Genomic DNA, 20,613 nt, shown 5'->3' with positions numbered 1-20,613 from the left:
ATTGGAGAACCACAGAACGATGGTTTAAATGAGGGCTGAACACGCTAAATCCAGTCATACCGCCGGGTCCCCACCCGTCACCGACAAGGAGGGGGCGACATCCATAAACGACAGGTCAGAATCCGGTTGTGAAGTCGGGGAAGGGACCTCCGGTGACACCAGAGGCTCTTTGTCCCGGGACTTATGTTTCTTCTTCTTTTCAGGCTGAGATCGAGGAGGGCTGTGTGGCATAATGGAGCCAGCTGCAGCAAGATCAGGAACAGAAAGAGACCGGGCGACCTGGGGGCCTATAGACCGCGGCTCTCGCGGTCGCCGCGCTGCAGCAGACCTTTGACCTGGAAGGTGCCGGGAAGGGGCATCCCGGGAGAGGCGCCCTTGACCGGCAGACGCCGAAGGAGTGGGACACTTCTCCGGCTGGGGAGGGGGAGCAGCGCCCAGAGGAGAAGGTGTGGGAGCCACAGGGGAGGGGGGAAGGAGAGGGGTCCGGGATGGGGGTAAGGAAGGGGAAGGAAGGGATGAAGATGTAACCAAGGCGTAACTAGATGTCATGGACACAGGGTGCAATCGTGCATATTTCTTACGGGCCTCTGTGTAGCTTAAACGATCAAGGGACTTATACTCTTGTATCTTTTTTTCTTTCTTATAGACTGGGCAATCTGCTGAACGTGGAGAATGACTACCATGACAATTTACACATACAGGAGGGGGAACACAGGGACTCCCCTCATGGAGTGGACGTCCACAGTCACCACAGAGAGGGTCCTGGGAACAGCGAGAAGACATGTGGCCAAAACGCAAGCACTTAAAACACCGCATAGGAGGTGGGATGTACGGCTTCACATCACAGTGATAGACCATAATCTTAACTTTCTCAGGAAGGGTATCCCCTTCAAAGGCCAGGATAAAGGCACCAGTATCAATACGATTATCTTTAGGACCCTTCTGAACACGCCGAACAAAGTGAACACCCCGCCGTCCGAGATTGTCCCGAAGTTCCTCATCAGTTTGAAGGATGAGGTCTCTGTGAAAAATCACACCTTGTACCATATTTAGAGACTGGTGAGGGGTAATGGACACGGGAATTGTGCCAAGATGGGTACAGGCACGAAGGGCCGCAGATTGGGCAGCCGAAACCGTTTTTATCAGCAACGAACCCGACCGCATCTTGCTCAGGGAGTCCACTTCGCCGAACTTGTCTTCAATGTGTTCCACAAAGAATAAAGGTTTGACACTGGTGAAAGTATCTCCATCAGTCCTGGTGCAAACTAGATAACGGGGGAAAGGTTTTGCCCCTAGACGACGGGCCTGACCCTCCTCCCAGGGGGTAGCCATGGAAGGGAAGGCCGAAGGGGCAAGAGAAGCAGCACTTGAGGAATCAGTACCACGCAGAGAGACGGCCGCAGAAGAGCGGCCAGAGTTTTGGACCCGTATGCGTTTCATCTGCATAGCGTCCGCCCTGATACCACCCACTCCGATCAGGGGCTCTCCTCACGGGCGCCACCCAGCCACAGCAAGGGCCGTCTGGCACGGCGGCCATTGCCGGGAGTTCCGATGCTCCAGGATGACGAGCAACCACTCCAAGGCATGCATGAGGAGGTCACAGCTCAGGTATCAGAAGTGTGATCCCTGTGTGTTCAGGGGGCTCAACCAGAAGGGTACATAGCGACCCCAACACACGGGCTGGCTACCGTGCTGGCTATGCACCCTAGCATCAGACAACGACATAGAAGAAAAGGTGGAATATACTAGGAGGGCACACGTCGGAGACACTAGGTAAGGTGCTCTTCCCCAAATGGCTCACACTACGGAAGAGAAATTTTGGAATGGAGGTCAAACCCCAGAGGGGGACCAAGGAATGCCAAAAGGAGGAGATGATTACGCAACAAAGCCAGAGTGTAAAACCAACAGAACCAGGAGGATAGCGGGGGGCCAACATAAGCAAGGACACCAATAGAGGGAGAGGAGAGGGCGAGGGGAAAGGGGTATGGAGGGGAAAGGAGGGGAAGGGAAAGGAAATGCAGCCCAGGAGAGAAAGAAGGCTGCAATGGCTCGGGGCCCCGTGCTCGCCACGCATGTATCCACGAAAGAGTTGTGGACCCCCTGGGGGGAATTGCTGATCATGATCTCCACCACGACCGATCCATCGGTTTTCCAATCTCCTGTTTAAGAAATGCCGAACATCATGATGGAAGTGCGGTGGAGCGCCATCCTGTTGAAAGATGAAGTCGGCGCTGTCGGTCTCCAGTTGTGGCATGAGCCAATTTTCCAGCATGTCCAGATACATGTGTCCTGTAACGTTTTTTTCGCAGAAGAAAAAGGGGCCGTAAACTTTAAACCGTGAGATTGCACAAAACACGTTAACTTTTGGTGAATTGGGAATTTGCTGCACGAATGCGTGAGGATTCTCTACCACCCAGATTCGCACATTGTGTCTGTTCACTTCACCATTAAGAAAAAATGTTGCTTCATCACTGAAAACAAGTTTCGCACTGAACGCATCCTCTTCCATGAGCTGTTGCAACCGCGCCGAAAATTCAAAGCGTTTGACTTTGTCATCGGGTGTCAGGGCTTGTAGCAATTGTAAATGGTAAGGCTTCTGCTTTAGGCTTTTCCGTAAGATTTTCCAAACCGTCAGCTGTGGTACGTTTAGCTCCCGGCTTGCTTTATTCGTCGACTTCCGCGGGCTACGCGTGAAACTTGCCCGCACGTGTTCAACCGTTTCTTCGCTCAATGCAGGCCGACCCGTTGATTTCCCCTTACAGAGGCATCCAGAAGCTTTAAACTGTGCATACCATCGCCGTATGGAGTTAGCAGTTGGTGGATCTTTGTTGAACTTCGTCCTGAAGTGTCGTTGCACTGTTATGACTGACTGATGTGAGTGCATTTCAAGCACAACATACGCTCCTGTCGCCATTTTGTCTCACTGCGCTCTTGAGCGCTCTGGCGGCAGAAAACTGAAGTGCGGCTTCAGCCGAACAAAACTTTATGAGTTTTTCTACATACCTGTAGTGTGTCGTGACCATATATCAATGAATGGAGCTACAGTGAATTTATGAAATCGCTTCAATCATTTGTAATAGCCCTGTACAAGTGTCACTGGACTGGATTGTGCTGCCAAACAAATGTGGTAAGTGCAATTAAAAAGGTGCACACAAGTCGAAGTTCTGACGAACTCCAACAGCACAGAAACTGACATCGAGTCTCAACACACACACACACACACACACACACACACACACACACACATTATATCAAGTGTTTCAAAATGAATGTAGGAGTTTTAAGGCCTTGTAGTATTTACTACATTCAGCTTGTAGTATTTATTACATTTAACTTACAATTGCAAATAAAACACTCTTAGGAAAAAAAAGGAAAAGAAAAAAATATACACCACAAACGAATTATCCAAATGGGGTGGAAATCGCTAGATGTGATGTACACATACAGACAAGCAAATGATTACAATTTCAATCACAGAAATGTGTTAGTCATGAGAAAAAGCTTCACAAATTGAGCTAGTCAATAACACACTAGTCCATCTCTGGACATTATGCAAGCAGTTATCTGGCTTGGCATTTATTGATAAGAGTTGTTTGATGTTCCCATGTGGGATATCATGCCAAATTCTACCCAACTGGCATCTTAGATTATAAAAATCCTGAGCTGGTTGGAGAGCCCTGTCCATAATGCCCCAAACGGTCTCCTTTCAGAAGAGATCCAGCAAGCTGCAGGCCAAGGTACGGTTTGGCAAGCACAAAAACAAGCAGTAGAAATTCTCGCCATGTGCAGGTGGGAAATATCTTGCTGAATTGTAAGCCCAGTCAGTTGGTATCCCACCGCTCTCTGGGGTGTCTTGAGGTCTGTCTTCACTTATCTTTGGGGCTCAATTTGAAGTGGGACTCATCAATGAAGACAATTTTACTCCAGACAATGAGGAGTGATGGTCTGGGGTGCCATTCCTTTCATAGCAGGACCTCTTTGGTTGTCATCCGCATTACACTTACAACACTGCAGTATGTCAACGACATTGTACACCACATTTTGTTGCCCTTCATGGCAAGCCATCCTGGGCTTACATTTTAGCATAATGCCCGTACGCATATGCCGACAGTTTCTACTGTTTGTCTTCGCGCTTGCCAAACCCTGGTTTGGGCAGCAAGGTCACTGGATCGTTACCCAATGGGGAATGTTTCGAGACCTCCAACTAGGTCAAGATTTTAACAGTCTAACATGCCAATTGGATATAATGTGGCATGAGATACATCAGGAGGTCACCCAACGACTATCAATCGATGCCAAACCGAGTAACTGCTTGCATAAGGGACACAGGCAGACCAACACATTATTGACTTGCTCAATTTGTGAAGCTTTCTCTCTTGAATAAATTGTCCAATTTTTCTGAAATTGTAATCATTTTCTTGTCTGTACATGTACATCACATCTGTATCATTCAGATAATTCCTTCATAGAGCCTCACGATTTCTGTCTTAGTGTGTACATCAAATGGAAGAGAACCAGTGTTGTTTGTATACCTGTGCATTTGTGTGTGCACTGTTTCCTGTGCCACCCATCAGAAAGCATTAGTAGCAAAGATGGCAACTCGTGAACTGAAAGTTTATTGTGTTGGACTGAATCTGTTTCAGTTCATCATGCATTCCATACTAAGTTTCATTGTGGTCCTCCAAATGATAGTAACATTCATAGACGGTGTCATCAGTTTGAGGACAGTAGTTGTTTTTGCTAAGGGAAGAGTATGGGACAACCAGGAGTGACTGAAGAATGTTTTGAAGGCTTCAGAGACTTTTATATGTAGCCTCAAGAAATCAGATTGGAGGGCTAGTTGCGAATTAGCAATTCTGCTGATATCTGAGAGAATACTTTTAAGATATGGTTTACAACTATGTCCTTATTTTTTGCAATTGTTACAAGCTGTAAAGCCTGCAGATTACAGTTTACAGCATTGTATCCGACCGCTGATTGGCTGCAAGGGGCCAGATAACAGATCTTGTTTGACAGATCTGGTTTCGTATGGTATCCAGGTTCACTTAGTGCTATTTTCACATTTGGGGGTTCATAAAAGGATCATGTTTATGTACCTCCACTATTAGCTGATCTACCCGACTTAAAAAACAAGACTGAAGCAGTTGTTGCAACAATTACTTCAGACGCACTGATAACCTTTTGGGAAGACAGTGCCTACTGGATCGATGTGTGTCAGGTGACAAATGGTGTTAACACTGAATAACTGTAAGATAAACTGAGCAGCTCTTTCATTTGATGTACTATTTACAGCTGTGGAAATTGAATGCAATAAACGCTACAAAGCCTTAAAATGGCAATATTCATTTAGAACACCCAGTATTGTAACGCATAAAACACAAATATCTACCAAAATTAATATTCTTATAATTTTATATGAAAAAACTTAATTTTATATTGCAGAAATGCCTGAATATGGGATACCACCGAGTTGAGACTTGAACATGAATAATGAGATGATAACTTCAGTATGCAGCACAAAACAGAAAAATATTTAATATGTCATTTACTCTTAGCTATGAGAGATGAAAACCAGTTAACACAATTATCTATGATACCACAATATTTGAGCTGCTCTAGGAGAATAATGTGAACTGCATAATCAAATACTTCTTACAATCCACAGAAAATACTACTCGCAATACTTCGTCATGTAAGCTTTGTATAATCTGATTTCTCATTTGAAAAATAGCTTGCTCTATGGAGAGGGATGTTTGAATTGCGAACTGACACTTCCAGTTATTTCTCTGTGCCATGGATGCCTATTTCAATGTCCTCCATGTGGAAGTCTGTACGATAAACAATTGTATGTTTGTACAATCCTCCTATGTGAATGATTCCGTAAATGTGAAACTTAAAACTTCAACTTTCCATTTGCCATCTTCTATTGTCACCCCAGACTAGTTGATGAGTGACTGGACAGAAGCATTCGATTCACTTAGTGCTTTTACGTATGACCAGAATTTTCTTGATTTCTTGGCAAGATCTTTCACTAAGGTATGACAGAAGGGGAATTGTATGCTTTATGCATCGATCTTCTTATGGATGGATGAATTTCTACTAACTTTTGCCTGGCAACATTTGCACATTCTTTTTTGAATTGAGAATGTAATGAACTCCATTTCCTCAGCATTTTCCAAATTTGATTATTAAACCATGGAGGGTCCTTTCCATTCTTAATACACATACTTGGCACATACGTCTCCAGAGCGCGATTTACAATCAGTTTAAATTTTGCTGATAATTCCTCTACATCCATCATATTGGAGTTAATTGACATCCATTCACTGTCTAAGTGGGACACAAGCAACTGCTTATCTGTTTTTTCTAGCGTAAATACTCTCCTAGCCGTCTTGACAAATTTATTAACTTCAGTAACCATCACTGCTATGAGGACATCATGAGTGCTAATCCCTGTTTGTATGCTGACACTACTGATAAGGTCAGGCCTGTTTGCAGCTACAAGGACTAAAATATTTCCATTGTGTGTGGAATGCCTAACTAGTTGCTCAAGGCACGGCAGGTTTCAATAAAGTGCACTAATATACATTAATTTTCACAAAACTAATGTAACTTACAAGATAATTAATATCATATTTTCTATCGTAAATTTTGCCACTACACTCGTTAAATTCTGAATTTTGACACGATACTTTTGTCACCATAATTTTTATGAATCCAATGACTCCTATACTAATTAATTAAGCCACTAATTAAGAATTTGTATACATGATTACAATTCTAAAAAATGGCTGATAAATAATACAATTCTCAAGGCTGTCAATTCAACTAAGTACCTGGGTGTAGAAATTAGGAACAACTTCAGTTGGAAAGACCACATAGATAATATTGTGGGGAAGGTGAGCCAAAGGTTGCGTTTCATTGGCAGGACACTTAGAAGATGCAACAAGTCCACTAAAGAGACAGCTTACACTACACTCGATCATCCTGTGTTAGAAGATTGCTGCGTGGTGTGGGATCCTTACCAGGTGGGATTGACGGAGGACATCGAAACGGTGCAAAAAAGGGCAGCTCATTTTGTATTATCACGTAATAGGGGGGAGAGTGTGGCAGATATGATACGCGAGTTGGGATGGAAGTCATTAAAGCAAAGACATTTTTCGTCGCGGCGAGATCTATTTACGAAATTTCAGTCACCAACTTTCTCTTCCGAATGCGAAAATATTTTGTTGAGCCCAACCTACATAGGTAGGAATGATCATCAAAATAAAATAAGAGAAATCAGAGCTCGAACAGAAAGGTTTAGGTGTTCGTTTTTCCCGCACGCTGTTCGGGAGTGGAATGGTAGGGAGATAGTATGATTGTGATTCGATGAACCCTCTGCCAAGCACTTAAATGTGAATTGCAAAGTAATCATGTAGATGTAGATGTAGAATGCTATGGAGTATATGCTACTGTTTCAGAGATAACATTTTGCAACAAGAGTGTCAATTATAAATAAAACCTGACGCACCTAAGAATAAAACATACCAAGTGCAAATCCACAGTGTTTAGAAATTATGTGATTAAATATTAAAATAGATGATGTGTGTCAGAACGCCAGGCAGCAAAGACTTGGAACCATAATTCCTTTGAGAGTGCAGAAAAGGAACAAGTGGTTTCCATGATTTGTTGATTTGGAATCCCTTGTTTCAGTTGAGCAGATTGTCTGCTAATTGTATTTCCAGAGCTTTCTTGACTTCTGTAGCCCAATAGGATGAGGCTGTGCCCAGTATCTTCAACTTTCCCATAATCCACAGGACTAGTGGAAATGAATATTCAGCCATTGCAGATCTGTTGAGCTGTACAAGGTGGGAGTGTCACTGGTGTTTGATTCGTCATTCATGTAGAGCATGTATTATTTGTTCTGGGTACGTTCCTTTAAAAAAAAATAAAGGTCTGCACCTCTCTCTCTCTCTCTCTCTCTCTCTCTCTCTCTCTTTCTCCCCCCTTATTTTGATGTTATCATAATACTTCATGTAGACAAAACAGTGTGAGTGATGAAACTTCCTGGCAGATTAAAACTGTGTACTGGACCGAGACTTGAACTCGGGACCTTTGCCTTTCACGGGCAAGTGCTCTACCATTTGAGCTTCCCAAGCATAACTCACAACCTGTCCTCATAGCTTTACTTCTGCCAGTACCTCGTCTCCTACCTTCCAAACTTCACAGAAGCTCTCCTGTGAAACTTTCTGAAGCAGCACTCCTGGAAAAAAGGATATTGCGGAGACATGGCTTTGCCACAGCCGGGGGATGTTTCCCCATGCAAGGCAAAGGTCCCGAGTTCAAGTCTCGGTCTGGTACACAGTTTTAATCTGCCAGGAAGTTTCATATCAGTGCACACTCCACTGTAGAGTGAAAATTTCATTCATTCAGTGTGAGTGATGTGTGTGAATTTCTACACACTGAAGGAGGCATAGTACCTGCAAAGTAGATAAACAAAAATGCTATTTTCTAACATAAGCATTTTTTTTTAAATTCTAGATTTATATTTTTCAATTGCAGTAAAACCATAAAAAGATAACTGCAGAGTACGAAATGTAGTCACATCACTACAATGGGGGGGTATCTATTGAGAGACCACACAAATGTGTGGCTCCTGAAGAGGAGCAGCAGCCTTCTCAGTAGTTGCAGGGGCAACAATCTGGATGACTGACTGAACTGGTTTTGTAACACAAGCAAAACAGCCTTACTGTAAGAGGAAACTAAACCATCATTTTTCCCAAGGGCATGCAGCTCACTGTGAGATTAAATAATGATGGGGTCCTCTTGGGTAAAATATTCCGGAGGTAAAATACTCCCCCATTCATCAGGGCAGGGACTACTCAGGAGTATGTCGTCATCAGGAGAAACATACTGGCATTGTGCAGATCAGAGCATGGAGTGTAAGATCCCTTAGTTGCGGAGGTAAGTCATAAAATTTAGAAAGGGAAACAGATAGGTTGAAGTTAGATATAGTGGGAATTAAGTTCAGTGGCAGGAGGACAGGACTTCCGGTCAGATGAATACAGGGTTATAAATACAAAATCAAATAGGGGTAATGCAGAAGTAGGTTTAATAATGAATAAAAAACTAGAATGCGGATAAGTTACTATGAACAGCATAGTGAATATATTATTGTAGCCAAGTTAGACACAAAGCCTGCTCCCACCACAGTAGCACAAGTTTATATGCCAACCAGCCCTCCAGATGATGAAGAGATTGAAGAAATGTATGATTAGATAAAAGAAATTATTCTGGTAGTTAATGGAGATGAAAATTTAATAGTCATGGGGCACTGGAATTTGATACTAGGAAAAGGAAGGGAAGGAAAAATAGTAGGTGAACATGGACTGGGGGAAGGAATGACACAGGAAACCGCCTGGTAGAATTTTGCACAGAGCATAATTTAATCATTGCTAACACTTGTTTTAAGAATAATGAAAGAAGCCTGCATATGTGGAAGAGTCTTGTAGACAGTGGAAGGTTTCAGATTGATTATACAATAGTAAGATAGAGATTTCTGAATCAGGTTTTAAACTGTAAGACATTTCTATGGGCAGATGTTGACTGACCACAGTTGGTTGTTTATGAACTGTAGATTAAAACTGAAGAAATCGCAAAAAAGGTAGGAATTTAAGGAGATGGGACCAGGATAAACCGAAAGATTCAGATGTTCCAGTGAGTTTCAGAGGGAGCATTAGGGAATGACTGACAAGAACATGGGAAAGGAGCACAGTAGAAGAATGGGTAGCTTTAAGAGACGAAATAGGGGAGGCAGCACAGGATCAAATAGGTAGAAAGACAAGGCCAAGTAGAAATCCTTGGATAACACAGGATATTGAATTTAATTGATGAAAGGAGGAAATATAAAAAGGCAGCAAATGAAGCAAGTGTAAGGGAATACAATTGTCTAAAAAATTAGACTGATGGGAAGAGAAAAATGGCTAAACAGGAATGGCTAGAAAAGAAATGTAAAGATTTAGAAGCATATTTCACTAACTGAAAGACAGATATTGCCTGCAGGAAAATTGAAAAGGCCTTTGGAGAAACGATAAGCAGTTGTATGAATATCACGAGCTCACATGGAAAATAAGCCCTAAACAAAGAAGGGAAAACTGAAAGGTGGGAGGCGTATACAGTGTCTATACAAGGGAGATGAACTTGAAAGCAATATTATAGAAATGGAAGAGGACATACATGAAGGTGAAATGGGAGATACGATAGTGCAAGAGGAATCTGACAGAGCACTGAAAGATCAAAGATGAAACAAGGTCCCAGGAATAGATGACATTCTGTCAGAACTACTGATAGCCTTGGGATAGCCAGCTATGAAAGAACTCTTTGATCTCGTGAACAAGATGTATGAGACAAGCAAAATATCCTGAGACTTCAAGAAGGCAACACTGCTTCTACGACTTATATGTTAAGAAAAGGCAAAACTGCATTTATAGAATTTGCAGGCTTAGAGAAAGTTGTTGACAATGTTGACTGAAATACTCTATTAAGTTCTGAAGGTAACAAAGATAAAATACAATGACTGAAAGGTTATTTACAACTTGTACAGAAACCAGGCAGCAGTTATACAAGTAGAGGGGCATAAAAGGGAAACAGCAGTTGAGAAAGGAGTAAGACAGGGTTGTACCCTATCCCCAATGTTATTCAATCTATAGACCGAGCAAGCAGTAAAGGAAACCAAATAAAAGTTTGGAGTGGGAATTAAAGTTCAGGAAGAAAAAACAAAAACTTTCAGGTGTACCGATGACATTACAAGACTGGGAACAGCAGCTGAATGGAATGGACAATGTCTTGAAAGGAGTATATAAGATGAACATCAACAAAAACAAGACAAGGGTAATGGAATAGGAAATCTTTTGAGAAGGTATTCGTCTGAATCGTAGCCATGTATGGAAGTGAAACACAGATGGTAAGCAGTTTACACATAAAGACAATACAAACTTTTGAAATGTGGTGCCACAGAAGAACACTGAATATCAGATGGATAGATCATGCAAATAATGAGAAGGTACTGATTACAATTGGGGAGACAAGAAATCTGTGGCACAACTGACTAAAAGAAGGGATCAGTTGATAGGACACATGCTGAGACATCAAGGGATTACCAGTTTAGTGGTGGATGGAACTGTGTGTGTGTGTGTGTGTGTGTGTGTGTGTGTGTGTGTGTGTGTGTGTGTGTGTGTGTGTGTGTGTGTGTGGGGGGGGGGGGGTAAACATTGTGGTAGATGACCAAGAGATGAATACAGTAAGCAGATTCAAAAGGATGTAGGTTGCAGCAGTTATTCAGAGGGAAGAGACTTCCACAGGATTGAATGGCATGGAGAGCTGCTTCAAACCAGTCTATGGACTGAAGACAACAACAACAAATATTTCTACTTGATAATGAGAATAAATTCCCAATATGTGCCTTGTTATGCATGAAAAAAGATAACTGGTTCAGCATTTCATTACTTAAACCATTAATGACACAGTTTCAGGCTTCCTAAAATAATAATAATAATAATATATCATCATCCTAACTTCTACCACACTGACAATGGATTTCATGGATACCTATCTTTTGTAAAAAGCAGGTGATCTTTCACAGTTCTCCCAAGAGCTGGCAGTGGGCGAAGATTATATTCACTGTATAAGAGCGATGCATCCAACACGAGCAATACACCCACCTTCTAAAGCCCAATTTACTAAGGAGTTGGAAAAGGATAAATATATCCTTTTTCTTGTATATCACAGTTCAAAGATTGTGACATGGTGCCTTTTGCAAGCCGACATATTCAGATCTGTACAGTTATCAACACCCTACACAGAAGAATGGTGTCCTGAAAACATTTGTACAAAAGGTGCATGTTACTGCTGGAAAGGACCACACACAAGAAGAACTTTAATATCTCAAAAAAGTTTTTGAAGATATGGAATCTGTACAAGGCTTTGCAAATCCAACCAAAGGCTCATGTCACACCTAAAGAAGCTGATGGGGAAGGATCAAATTCATTGTCTTCATACCACCTGTAGAGAATTTTTCTTCAACAATCGGTCACATACTACGTAAATACAAAGCCGAGTTTATTTTTCTGTCAACAACAAAGACAGCCATGCTCATTGGCTCTGTATACAATGACCTGATTTTATGGAAGGCAGGTATGAATATGATTACCATCAATGTGGACATACCTTACATACAGGTGAAGAACATGGCACAAAACATCAACACTACATCTGCCTGCTACAGTCTGATAAATTTATTGTGTCAAGCACTGTATGCTGGCAAGCCACAGAATGGACTGTAAAAATATCCAGATTTTAACATAAATTTCGCTCTTCTAGAATTCGTTTTTCAAGGATTCTTTTGAAACATGTTTGATAAATGATTCAATTGACTGTGATGATGGTTTTAATCTCGACAAAATGAGGAATTCAGCACTGACGATGCCCAACTCTCAGAGAACAGTGCAATGTTTGTGTAAACAAGTCAAGTCCTCCAGTCATGGCTTTGAACACCGAATAATTTTATATAAACTCAATGAAAATTAAACCTGGGTTAATTTCTGTATACAGGCAATAAGTACTCCAATACTTAGACTTTTACATGAAACAGAAATGCAAACAAATAAAGCAAGCAGATTTTAAATTCTGTTTATGATAAATTTAAACCTGGAAGTTCAATTATCTTCTTACAAACTTTCTTACTTTTAATATGTCTGGACACATGGAACTTTTGTATTATGAACTGGAACAGACACTATAACATTTATTTACTATGTAACATAGATAATTAACTGCGAAAACCAGATTAAAAACTTGATTTTATGACAGCACAAAATTACTGTTTGTTAATTATACTGATAACATGGAAGCAATATAAATCATGTGTTCATCAGAAAATTTATTTCCATTATTATATTTGAAGAAATGCCTTCCAGCAGTTACATTTATAAATTAACAATTTCATGCTGAAGTCTACCAAAAAGACAGCTACCCTGTATCTTCAATTTGAAATGTGTACAATAGGTACAACTGAACAAAAACATTATCCACATTTGATGAAGCTGCTCAATGCTAGTGGTTTCAAACAAAATCTTTATCACCATAACCATGGATAGAAAAGCTCTGCTACAGACAGCATTCTATTCAACACATTGTTTAAAAAATAATTATCATAAAAATGTATGCACTAGTATTGTCACCTGTTCAGTGGGAGAAGTACGTAGCGTACTACCGTCAGTAGCAGCAGTGGACCCTTCATCATCTGATCCACCAGCAGATGCTGTAGTATCCGAATAATGACCAGCCTCCTGATGAGTTCCTTGGGCTAAACTAGGATCCATTCCCTATGAATATGGAGAACAATTTTAATTTTAAGTTCTACTTCAAAATAATACTACTGACATGAAAAGTGCACTTTTAAATTTAATATGATAATGGAAATTTGAAAGTCAAGAAAACATTGCATGAAGAAATCTGGGACTGTTGTCTTGATTGTTCGTACCATTCACACAAACCAAGACTGAACAAAAGTTTAATACAAAATCTAAAATAATCTGCTTCTGTGTGTCCCTAAAGACTTCTCAATGTTTTCATTCCACAGTGAGTGTTTGCCTTTAGTCACACCATACTTTACATTCAATTGGCAAAATACATATCATACAATGAGTTCAGTTCCATGAGAAATAGAAATAAATAATAATAACAATAATAATAATAATAATAATAATAATTTTTCATGCACTTTAATTCTGGAAGAAAGGATCAAGATTACGTCTATATTTTTAGCATATTTGTGTCTCATCGTTTAGTATCATTATCATGGTATGAACTGCTGTTTATTATGAATGCCTTTTTTAAAAATTTTATCAGTCATGGAAATTCGCAATTAAAACGAAGTTTAAAGATATGAAACACAATCTCCCATTCAATTAGAGGACAAAGTATTTTTTTGAAAGTGAACAATGGTCACCATGCAAGGATTATTCAGGCATCAACTTGACAATGATAGTGCAAATCACTAAAGGTAAAAGATGAAAAGTTAAAAAGTTCACATTAAATAGTTGACTGAATAAACCTTTTATAGGTGCCTCCATACATATACCACCATGCCACCATCAACATACAAATGGAACGCTACTCATTCTTCCAATTCTTTAAGGACCAAATTATGATGCATATCTAACCACTGTTGAAGTAATGTACACTTTTTCTGTTTTAATATCACAAAAACTGATTTAATGGGGCACACAACAGGCCATAAACTTAATGAAGGAACCATTCATACATCATACTTTCTTTTTGAACCCTAAACACAACACTGGAAAGTTGACTTCTCTGATACCTCGGGATATTATGCCCATTTTTATAAAGTACATCCTTTAGCACTGCCTAGCAATATGTGCATTACAAAGCAGTTCCCCACATCCAAGAAAATAAATACTTCAATTGCTGCAGACAAATTCAAGTACACCTTTGAAACAGTGGATTAGCGGCTTGGTAGAATTGATCAGAAATAAAAAAAACACATACATTAAATACAGACCTGTAAACTGAGTGCTATTGCCAGTTCAACTAATGTTTCATCATCAGTGTCAGGAGGTATGTCCATCAAAGCTGGGAAGTTACCGGCAGCATTCAACAGGGTTTCTACTGACCCATCACTTATTGAGCTTGAACTAGCACTATAACCTGCTGAAAGAAAAAGTACAAGTCTTACCTTAAATGGTACACAATTTCCACAATGTCACTGCTACTACAAGTTTTCTAATAAAGAGCATCAATGTTTCACACAAGACATGTTGTTAACAGTACTGTGTGTGTTTCCTCAGCTCCTCTTCCAACACTGGTTTACAAAAGTGATGAATATTTAAGGTCTAATCTTTGGTAATGAAAGGCTCTCCCTCTTGATGGGCAGCGAGTTACCTTAAGTTCAGGCCAGGAAGGTTACAGGAGCGATGGATGCGCTGCGAGAATAGCTCCCATCTGTGCTGCTCAGAAAAGCTGGTGGTGGTGGGGAGGATCCTGATGGCACTGATTGTGAAGCAGCCATTGAAATCTTGCATGTTGTGTTCTGCTGCATGTTGTGCCACTGAGTGGTCTACCTTGTTTCTGACAACAGTTTGGTAGTGGCCACTCATTCTAGTTGACAGCCAGTTGGTTGGTTGTCATGCCAGTGTAAAATGTTGTGCAGTGGTTGCTGCAGAGCTGGTATATAACATGGCCACTTTCACAGGAGATCTCTAATGGAGTAGGATAAGCCAGTGACAGGACTGGAGTAGGTGGTGCTGGGTGGGTGGATTGGGCAGGTCTTGCATCTGGGTCTTTCACACGGGTATGATCTCAGTGGCAGGGGACTGGGGGTGGGAGTGGCAAAGAGGTGGACTAGGATGTTGTGGAGATTGGGTGGTTGGCATAACATCACTTTGGAAGGGCCAGAAGTATCTTGGGTAGGATGTCTCTCATTTCAGGTCATGATGATAGAGAATCAAAGTCCTGACGGAGGACATGGTTCAGTCATTCCAGTCCCCGATGGTACTGGGTAAAGAGGGGGCACTTCTTTGTGGACGGTTCTTGGGATCACTGTGATGATCAGGTGTGTGAGAGGATATGGCACGGGAGATCTGTCTGTGAATTAGATCATATTGCCTGTCTGTGAAGGCCTTTGTGAGTCCTTTGGTATACTAGGCAAGGGAGTTCTCATCACTGCTGATGTGTCTATCATGGGTGGCCAGGTTGTACGAGAGGGATTTTTTGGTATGGAAGGGGTGGCAGCTGTCAATGTACAAGTACTGTTGGTGACTGGTGGGTTTGATGTGGACCGAGGTATGGACGGAGGCATGTGAGAGGAGGAGATCGACATCTAGGAAGGTGGCACGAGGGTGGAGGAACACAAGGTGAAGTGGATGGGAGAGAATGTGTCAAAACTGTGGAGGAATGACGATAAGGTGTCCTGGCCTTGGGTCCAGATTATAAAGCGGTCATCAACAAACCTGAACCAGAGTGTGTTTCCTCTAGGTGGCCTATGAAGAGGATTGCCTAGGAGGGCGCCATGTGCGTGCCCCTGCCTTTGCCATGAATTTGTTTGTTTGCTTCCCTTTCAAGTGTGAAGTAGTTATGGATTAAGATGTAGTTGATTACGTGTACAAGGAATGAAGTTGCGAGTTTGGAATCTGCAGGACGTCGGGAGAGGCAGTGTTCAATTGCGGCAAGGTCATAGACATGAGGGATATTGGTGTATAGGGAGGTTGCATCAACAGTGACTAGTAGGGATCCTGGAGGTAAGGATGTGGAGATGGTGGAGAGCCATGCAGGAATGATTGGTATTTAACGTGGGAGGCTTGGTTTTGGACAATTGGTTGGAAATGTTGATCAACAAGGACTTAGATTCTTATGGTGGGGGCACTGTAACCAATCACAATGGGACACCCAGAATTGTTAGGTTTGTGGATTTTGGGGAGCACGTAGAAGGTGGGTCTGCGAGCTGTTGTTAGTGTGAGTAGGGAGAAGGATTCACAGAAGAGGTTCTAGGAAGGTCTTAAGGATTTCAGCAAGATTGAAGGTTATGTTGCACTTCTGGGATGGAGTCACTTTGGCAGAGCTTGTAGGTGGAGGTGTCGGACTACTGGCGGAGGCTCTCTGCCAGGTAGTCGCTCTGATTCATGACAAAAGTGGTGGAACCTTTATCTGCTGGGAGGATGATCAGGACCGGATCCATTTTTTGGTTGTGTAGGGCAGTCCTTTCTTCTATTAAAAGGTGGTTGTTCTTAGGAAGGGACATGGAGAAGGATGATGAGATCGGGCTGGAAGTTAGGAACTCGTGGAAGGTGACCAGGGGATTGTTAGGTGGGAGTGTAGGAGGGTCATAGTTGGATGGTGGTAAAAATTGAGACAGGCAGTGGTTTGATGGTGGGATTGGATTGACTTTGGTTGGAGGGGTTGGTGGCAAAGAAGTGTTTCCTCTGAAGGGAGCGGGAGAAGGAGAATATGTCTTTCACAGGTCCAACATTGTTAAATCTGGGAGCAGGGCTCAATGTGAGGTCTTTGGATAGGACTGAAATTTTTGTGAGGCTAAGGATTTTGGTGGAAGGTTAACACCAGAGTTCTGGGATTGTTTAAGCTCTGGATTTCATGGAGTGTTGGTAGGGGTTTATGGAGGGTGTGGTAGGTTGGAAATATCAGCTAGGCAGAGTCTATAAGGGACTGAAAAGGAAGAACACTATGGGTAGGATGGGGGTTGGACAGTGGTGCCCCAAGGTGGGAGTACGATGTCAGCAAGTTGGATAATTTGTGGAGCTGGTGTTTGGAATGTTGTTCTATATGATGGAGTGTCTGGATTTCAATTTGGGTGATGAGGTGTAGGTAGTGGGGATTGCGCAAAAACAGTATTTTCCAGATGCGGTGGAGGTGGGTCAAGGATGCTGTGCTATGGAGATGAGTGTTTGTAGAACCAGGTTTGTGTGGGAAAGGGACTGGCAGAATCAGAAAAGTTGGAGATCATTGTGGAAGGTGAGGTGGGATCCAGAAATACAAGCTTCAAAAAGGAAGTGCATTCTGAAAGCTAGCCAAGCTCTGTACCTTTTGTTTGTGTACCTATCAGTGATTTAGCATTTCTGCCTTTTGGCGAGTCATCTTCTTTATTCCTAAATAATTCAAAAGTTTTAGTATGTTACAATTTTATTGGCTACCAACTCAAAGATGCATTTACTGCAAAAAGATTTGCATCTGCCACAAACTTTAATGAAAGAAGAAGAAATGCCAGCAAAAAGAAACAGAGATGCAACGTCTAATTATTTTGTAACTGAAACCGATAAAGTGCCTGTGCAGAACAGCAAAACCTGAGGTGTTACATAAGGTGAAATGAGATGTATCATATCACTTCTTTCATATGTTGCAATGTTTGTTCATGTGAAAAATGCTCGCGCAAGGGGTGGGGGCACCCGATAAGTTGTGTGCAGGAAGGGAGTGGTTCCTCAAAGTCAGCTGTCGACAATCTGTCGCACATCTGCTCAGCTCCCGAGTTCAACACAGGGTAGAAAGAGGTTGTGGTCAGACGCTTAAAGCCATTTCATAGATAAAAACCCTAAAATGCAGATGCTGTGAACTGAGGCCCAATGTCAGAAACCAGGGTTTAAGGTGCCTCCTGACTGAGAGGGCACGGATGGTAGATACTGCGGTGGTGGTAGCCATTCATGCCACATATGGAAAGTTAGAGAGGGCATCAACAACTAGCAACAACATTGCTCCCCAGGATGGTCCAGCCAAATCAAAATGCACTCTTTGCCACAGGTGGTCAGGTAGCGGCTAAGGGTTTAATTGCTGTGATGGGGCTGGCTGACTATGGGTACAGGCCTGATAGTTCTCGATGGTGTATTCTATGGTGGTATCAACACCAGGCCAATATACTTTATGCTGCACTATTACCTTCATTCTCCACATTCGCTGACGTGCAGTGTGGAGTACTTTGGTTATGCAGGGGCAGAGAATGGGAGGAACTACCACCCGACATTCAGAATCAGCTGTAGCTAACAAAATGACACCCCAAGTGATATTAAGCCTGTGCCATAATGACAATTAGATGCACCACTCCTTCTCAGTGCCCTTAGGCAGATGCTCTGGTCAACCCCGCTGTGTCGCAGACAACATCCTGAGGAGCAGAGGATCATGGCCTGTTTCTGCTGCTACTTCACACACTATAACCAGGAATTCATCGAGGATATATCAGTGACTTGCATGCAAGGCAAAAAACAGCACTTTGAGCCTATCAAAGTTTGCATTTGGAATGCATGGCAAGCAGGAAAGGGCATATGCATATCAGTGCTGTGTGGCGGGCCGATAATGGATGTCATAGGTATAGTTACTCAGTAACAATTCCCAGCCTTGCATTTGCTACACTGACTTACAGGGAGGTGTTGAATGAGGGCCAAATAGCAAAGCAAAGGGCATGTGACTGGTGATCAGTTGAAACATAGTAACACAGAGATACACTTGAGACTTCTCGACACTGTATGTGATAGCCAATGCCTCTTTCTCAGTTTGTGAATAATTCCTCTGGGCTACATTTAATGTTTTACATGCAAACATAATGGGCTGTTCCAGCTTATCGGGGTATATGTGGGACAACATTAACATCAGTGCCACAATCTAACACATCAGTCACAAGCGTTTAGCATTTGCAAGGATGGAACGTTGCTGAACATGGGATCAACATAAGGTTCTTTTTAAGTTGCATGAAATTCCTCTGGTAAGTTTCTGGTCACACAAATTACACACCATTTTTACTCAATTGATAAAGTGGATTGGAAATCTGGGCAACGTTGGGAATAAATGTCGCATAACAATTCATTTCCTCTGGAATGACTGAAGTTCTTTCAGGTCCTTAGGAGCCAGTAAAAGAGCGATTGCACCCACATGATCCTGTGAGGGTGTGAGCCCATCTTTACTTAATACACATCCTACGTACTTTTCATTTGGTTCACAGAAACTACAATAGTTGAGGTGACAACAAATATCATGGACCTGGATCAGCTCAAACAAAATCTGTAGACTACACAGATTCTGCTCCCACATGACCCTGGTAATCAGCAAGTCATCTAAATAATTAAGACAGGCATTTCTGAAATATCACGGGAGAGCTTTGAGCCCAAAATTGCAACCTGTTATAATGATACAAGCCGAATGGCATATTATCCCCTTAAAACTGTTTCATCTGAATCACCTATACACACCTGAAAGAATGTGACAGCGAGATCTATCTTTGAAAAATAATGGCCCTCAGCATGGGAACTGGATACAGATAACATTTGCTTGAGCACTAATAGTAGACTTAAAATCAACAAAAATTCTAAGTGATCCATCGGGTTTCTTAACTAAAACCATAAGCATTGCCCACTGGCTAGACAATACTAGGGATATTACTCCCATAGTTTGCAATCTATCTAGTTCAGCTTCAACTTGATTGCGCATGGCGAAAGGCATTAGATGTGCTCTGCAAAACTTATGCACTGCCAACTGCTTGAAGTATACAGAGACTTGGAGACCTGTTGCACACCCTAATGTAAGCTCAAGCAGCTGCTTATACTACACACATAATGTACTAAGTTTTGAGAACCGTTGATCAGGAATTTGGAAACCAAAAAGTGCATAAGCGTCTAAGTAAAAAATGTTAGTTGTCATCCACGAGCTGACTACCAGCAGTGTTAGTTGCTGAGCTACATAAGGTTGGACTAAAAGCTGACCCTGCAATGGGATCAACTGACCATTGTGCATCACTACTCTGTGTTGAGGGTACCAAAGCTATGGGCAGCCGATGCACCGATACCTGTCCACGTTCATCAGTCACATGGCCACTCTTGTCCAACTGCAAATCTGTCATTGCTTCATTAGTTTCAAGCTGCAGCATGTGCTTCTGCATCCCATCTGCAACTGCTATGAGCACTGGCATGCAGTGTACCAATGGTAATTTTTTTTTGTTGCACACCACTGAGGCAAACATTTGTAGATGCCCTGGATTTCAGCATGCAAACCAGGTTATGTCACAGAAAGAGCAGTGACTCCACTGATGCTGTGGGCTGCAATTGGTACACAATTTGATGG

At 42.0% G+C, this 20,613-nt stretch overlaps 1 protein-coding gene across 1 annotated transcript in view; it reads right to left on the bottom strand.

Annotated features, from left to right (window-relative positions):
- LOC124721530 (protein purity of essence) overlaps positions 1–20,613 on the bottom strand; it is a 482,247-nt gene that overhangs the window by 148,322 nt on the left and 313,312 nt on the right. The window contains exons 48-49 of the mRNA XM_047246550.1: positions 14,564–14,712; positions 13,221–13,364 (exon numbers count right to left, since the gene is read on the bottom strand). Of these exons, the coding sequence (XP_047102506.1) occupies positions 13,221–13,364; positions 14,564–14,712 (293 nt within the window). The remainder of the gene's footprint in view (positions 1–13,220; positions 13,365–14,563; positions 14,713–20,613) is intronic.

Source organism: Schistocerca piceifrons, chromosome X (genome assembly GCF_021461385.2).
Source record: "Schistocerca piceifrons isolate TAMUIC-IGC-003096 chromosome X, iqSchPice1.1, whole genome shotgun sequence".
Taxonomy (NCBI): domain Eukaryota; kingdom Metazoa; phylum Arthropoda; class Insecta; order Orthoptera; family Acrididae; genus Schistocerca; species Schistocerca piceifrons.
The sequence above is the reverse complement of the archived record's forward strand: the minus strand, read 5'-3'. Positions and strand labels throughout refer to the sequence as shown.